We start from the raw sequence: 5,957 nt of genomic DNA on the forward strand, positions 1-5,957 counted from the left end.
AACATGTGATTTATTTCTTTTGATAATTTTCCTCCCTTTCCTTTTCCTTGAATTTTATTATCATGTTTTCCTTCACTGATTTTATTTTCCAATCTTTCTCATTAAGCTTCAATTTATTACTTAGCTTTGCTCTTCATGGAGAGAACCTCAGCTGTTCTTCCAAAATTCCTATGACATATTAATACCATTAGATCATTTTAGAATATAAAAGCAGCTCTTGTTTAATGAAGTACATTTTTACGTGTACTCATTGGAGGGATTGTTCTCTCTCTTTTTTTCTGTGAGAAATTTTAGTATGGATTTTTAGCTTTCACTTCTATTCCCTGCAATGTAATTCTTTTGGTTTGTCTTCAAATTAGAGACATTATACCAGCACCTGATGGCCTTAAGGGATAAATTCATAAGTAAAAGGTGGAAGATTATTGGAACTACAATGTGGATGCACATTTGTCAACAGCTGAATTTCATTGAAAATATTTTGGAGATTTTAAGGGGTCACAAATACCACTTTTATTCAAGGAGGCAGTTTCTACAGAAAGGGCCCCCACCCCACCCCAATATTCTGTCAGTTGAATGAATTTTTGCTGTTAGCATTCTTTGAACCAACTTGAAAATAAATTATGGTCTCACATTATATAATATCTATATTCACATATATTCTTATTTAAGCATATTCCTCATCCTCCACCACAGCTTACAGTACACTTTTTCTCCAAGCTGATATATCTCTGCTTCAAACTTGGCAGTCTCTATATTCCAATACTTCTCTTAGGAGAATAGCAGTTTCTTTAATCCTAAAATAGAGGGCAGATCTGGAACTTTATTCCCTTTTTGTGTGAATTCTCTTATTACCCAAGTACATATTTTCTCTCTTTTGTGCTTCCTTTTCTCCATCTCTTTTTCTTTGAGGGCATAAAGTTTTTTCATGACTTCATTATCATTGAATTCTATTCAGGAAGGAAGTAGAGATAAGTGAATGCTTTAAAACTTGCTTTGCAACCATCTTGCTTTCTTTTAAGCTGGCAGTGACCGTGGGTCAGAACAATCTTGAGCCATGAAGCTGCTAACCAGACCTGGCTCCTTTTCGAGGTTTTATTCCCTCAAAGTTGCTCCCAAAGTTAAAGCCACAGCTGCCCCTCCCAGAGCGCCTCCACATCCTCAGGATCTTGAGTTTACCAAATTACCAAATGGCTTAGTGATTGCATCTCTGGAAAACTGTGCTCCTACATCAAGAATTGGGTTGTTCATTAAAGCAGGCAGTAGATATGAGGACTCCAACAATTTGGGAACGTCTCATTTGCTGCGCCCTTCATCCAGTTTGACTACAAAAGGTGCTTCCTCTTTCAAGATAACCCTTGGAATTGAAGCAGTTGGTGGTAAATTAAGTGTGACTGCAACAAGGGAAAACCTGGCTTACACTGTAGAATGCCGGCGGGATGATATTGAGATTCTCATGGAGCTCCTGCTCAATGTCACCACAGCACCAGAATTTCATCACTGGGAAGTCTCTGCCCTTCAACCTCAGCTGAAGATTGACAAAGCTGTGGCTTTTCAGAATCCACATGCTTGTATCATTGAAAATTTACATGCTGCAGCTTACCAGAAAGCCTTCGCTAATTTCTTATATTGTCCTGATTATAGGATTGGAAAAGTGACACCAGAAGAGTTACATTACTATGTTCAGAACTATTTTACAAATGCAAGAATGGCTTTCATTGGACTTGGTGTGAGTCATCCTGTTCTAAAGCAAGTTGCTGAACAGTTTCTCAACATGAGGGGTGGGCTTGGTTTAGCTGGTGCAAAGGCCAGGTACCGTGGAGGTGATATTCAAGAACAGAATGGAGACAGTCTTGTCCATGCTGCTCTTGTAGCAGAAAGTTCTGCCATAGGAAGTACAGAAGCCAATGAATTTAGTGTTCTCCAACATGTCCTTGATGCTGGACCACATGTCAAGAGGGGCAGCAACTCCACCAGCTCTTTATACCAGGCTGTTGCCAAGGGAGTTAACCAGCCATTTGACGTCTCTGCTTTTAATGCCAGTTACTTGGATTCTGGACTGTTTGGGATTTATACTGTCTCGCAGGCTGCAGTTGCTGGAGATGTTATCAAGGCCACCTATAACCAAGTAAAATCAGTCACTCAGGGAAACCTTTCCAGTAAGGATGTCCAGGTTGCCAAGAACAAGCTGAAAGCTGGATATCTAATGTTGGTAGAGTCTTCTGAAGGTTTCCTGGATGAAGTCGGGTCCCAGGCTCTAGTTGCTGGTTCATACGTACCACCAACCACAGTCCTTCAGCAGATTGACTCGGTGGCTGCTGCTGATATCATAAATGCAGCAAAGAAGTTTATTTCTGGCAAGAAGTCAATGGCAGCCAGGGGAAATTTGGGGCATACAGCTTTTGTTGACAAGTTGTAATACTGAAGTACATATTACAGGAGAAAGCTGAACATTTTCTCAATCCAGAGCAGCAAACACTTGAAAGTTAAAAGTCTCTAATAAAACATTTATCTTTTTTCTCAATGAGGTGAGATATCTTAGAATAGAAATGCAGATAATTACTCCCAGCTCACCTAAAGTAAATAAAATATTCTGTTTGTGTTAAAAAAAAAAACTTGCTTTGCAACCAAATATATATTTTGCTAAATTTCCTTTATATTTTTCTTGTATAACACAGATAAAGCATTTTAATATTGTAATAAATTAAAGTAGGGAATAGAATATCTAGAGATGACAATATGAATGGCAGCATAGTGTCAGACCTGTTCTTCCAAGATAAGTGTAGAAAATGAATACAATATAGGAGACAATTTTTTTTCAGGCAGTGGATTTAAGAGTGGAAGTCTGTGAATCCTTAATCAAAATTATTGAAAAAAAATTATTCAACTATTTTTCACTGAGAATGCAATTAAAAATATGCATGTCCTGTTTGAAATATTTAGTACAAAGGCAAGCATTCAAGTTATTACAGCAACCCCAGTCAAAACACAGGTTTGAAGATATTAATATCATTAAATTCAATTAAAATAGTATTAAAGTATTTCCATGTTATTTAATGTAATATCCTGCCAGTGAGATAAAAAGCAGTTAACGTTAAACAAAACTTCAAATATAACCAAGAATTTCATGAAGCAAATAACACAACATAAAAATAAAATATTGATACATTACTATTATATGATCTTCATACTTGAATCAAATGATATCTTTCTCAATCATGAAATTATATCTATAAATTCTATGACATATATCTAAATTAAGATCCAATTCACAGTCACACATTGCATATATTGCTTTAATCTGGAACAGTCCCTCAGTCTTTCTGTGTTCTTCCTCACTCATAATTGGGAGAGTGAAAGCCATTTATTTTGTAGACCATCCATCAATTTATATTTGTCTCTGGGTTCTTCATGTTTAGAGTTGAGGTATAATCTGGCAAATCTATCACAGAAATGCACCAAATAAGGTACATCTTGAAATAAATTTGTCTCCCCATTTGTGCTGATAACTATGATCACCATTTTAAGTTGTTGTCTGCCAGGTTTCTCAACTGTATTCTAAATTTTTCCTTTTGAAATTAATAAGTACATTGTAGAAAAATTCTTTGAGCCTCAAATGCCATTGAATGACCTTGTATGTTGTCATCCTGTCAACTATATAACTTAATATCACCCCATGTTTTATATTTTACTGAAACACTATGCAATATTCTTGGCAGTCTCTTGTAGATCACTTATAAGATTCAGTTATTGTTTTCAGATTTTTATTTTTTTTATGTAACTTTAACATTGAATTTTCAATTTAAATAGTCATGGATATTTTCTTCTTCATATGATAGAAGTCATCCCCATTCCTGTTTAAGCTGCATGACCATACCTGGTAGCCATTTATGACTTCTTAATTTTTGTGAGTCATCAAATTACAGATCCAAATTTTAACATGCACATATAGCACTCTCATACTTGAACATTGAGCATGCCAACAGATACCCGTGATTTCATTTGATTCTTTTACTTAAGAAACAATCTGCTTGCTAGTATTTAAGTTTCAGATAATTCTTTTCAAGTCTTTATAGTCAGTCATCACTTTAATAATTATGCCATTTTTTAGCTTTTAAAATAATTTTAATCATATGAATATAGTCCCTTATATTTCAAGTTCAGCAATGCAAAATATTGACTTGCACATTGAGAAATATTTTCTTTAACATATCTCAACAAAGTATTTGGAAAGCAATAACATTCACAATTAACAGGAAATTTCTTATGATCCCATAAACAAGAGTCAACAATATAAAATAGTGTAATTACTCAAAATAAGAAAAAAGCTGAAATAAACATAACCATTTGATTGCTATAAAATAAATTTCAATGAAGAACACTGAGATATTTAATATTTTACTAAATTACTAGAATATTTTATAAATTCAATATACAGCTAGACTTGACGAAAATATTAGTTCTGACTATTGTTTCAATAAGTGCTTCAAGCATGGTCTAATATATTTTTATTCAAGATATTGATAAATAAAAAAATGGATAAACAAAAAATTTATTAAAGGTATTAGATAAAATTCTCAGCACTTTTGTAGGTAATTAAATTTGAATCATGAAATTCATATTAAAATATATGAATAAGTCAAAGTCAGACATTTAAAAGTTTCAAGCTTTTAAAATAAAAATTTACAGTATAGCAAGATGTCAACATTTCAAAAAATCAATAATTTTTATTTCTAGTAATTCATAAATGTTTTCCATGTCAAAATCAATATTTGGCAGAAGTCAAGGTCAAAGCTGAATATTGTCATCTTTTGAATACTGTTTGAGCAAGAGTTAATATTATCCTAAATATAATTAGAAAAATGTTTTTATTATGATAATGTTATCAGTACCTGTTCATATATTCATCACAGAATGGAAATCAACTCAATAGATGGCTTCTGTATGAACTTAAGTTAGGAAGAAGGGAAACTATTGTGAGAGTATTTTCCCCTCCATTTTATTCTCTCTCTTTACATTCTTCAAGTGCACATTGAATGAGAATGGCATTTTTCATTGTAAATATTTGATGATCTCCTTGTTGGTGTGGGAAATTAGATGTTCTGCATTTAACTTATCATCATAAAATTAAGTATACCCTGACAGAATATTTCATTTAAATACTCAGACCTATATATAACTTAATAACTGAAGGTAAACACAAACTTAAAGTATAATGTGATGTTATGAATGCTATTCAACAAATATTTCTGGAAAGATAAGAATTATGTTGCAGTCTGATATCCATTATTTTGCTTTTACCATTATTAACTGGTTAATTTTCTCTTGATTGCTCTCAAAATATTCTCCTATTCAATAGGTTTTTAAAATTTCTTAGCAATGTTTTGTTATTGAAATTAATATCATTCAGAGTCATAATTAGCTACTACTGGCCTTCCTCTTGCAATAATATAGGTTTATATGTTTAAAGCATGTTAGAATTTCTGATCTCATGCATATACATTTTTTCATGCATGTTGTATCTAGAACCATTTTCTATAGAAGAAATTACGCAAATGCTAACTACAAATCACATCGTCATGTACATTTCTGCTATTACTCACTACTGAAATTCTCATGCTGATTAAACTAGATGACAATCTCTATGAAGCCATAATCATCCATCACACAAATGTTAAGTCTATCAATGACATTGACAAAGGAAGTTACTAGCCTTCAAAATGTAAAGAATATAACTGAGGCCAAAGAGAGAATTTTGGTTGAAAACTGAAGCTTAAATCATATAGTTTTTCCATCTTGAGAAAGAGATACTAAAATGGGGGTCAACAGGGGGGAAACATGACATGAAAGTCTATATTCATTTCCATTTGATATACAGTATCAAAAAGAGAGGATAATTTAGAGATACTGGAATATAAAATCAACTATATTCCATCATTATTAAAATGTAATTTCAAAGC

At 33.0% G+C, this 5,957-nt stretch overlaps 1 protein-coding gene across 1 annotated transcript; it reads left to right on the forward strand.

Moving 5' to 3' along the window:
* Positions 1-1,054: 1,054 nt before the first annotated feature.
* Positions 1,055-2,529, forward strand: LOC119525793 (cytochrome b-c1 complex subunit 2, mitochondrial-like). Its single transcript, XM_037824583.1, has one exon. It carries the CDS (start codon positions 1,055-1,057, stop codon positions 2,414-2,416), a length of 1,362 nt encoding a protein of 453 aa, XP_037680511.1. The 3' UTR covers positions 2,417-2,529.
* Positions 2,530-5,957: the final 3,428 nt, after the last annotated feature.

The sequence above is a fragment of the Choloepus didactylus genome, assembly GCF_015220235.1.
Source record: "Choloepus didactylus isolate mChoDid1 chromosome 26 unlocalized genomic scaffold, mChoDid1.pri SUPER_26_unloc2, whole genome shotgun sequence".
Classification (NCBI taxonomy): domain Eukaryota; kingdom Metazoa; phylum Chordata; class Mammalia; order Pilosa; family Megalonychidae; genus Choloepus; species Choloepus didactylus.

Excerpts from the sequence above, each read along its gene's own strand:
- LOC119525793 (XM_037824583.1), top strand. The coding sequence starts at position 1,055 with ATGAAGCTGCTAACCAGACCTGGCTCCTTTTCGAGGTTTTATTCCCTC.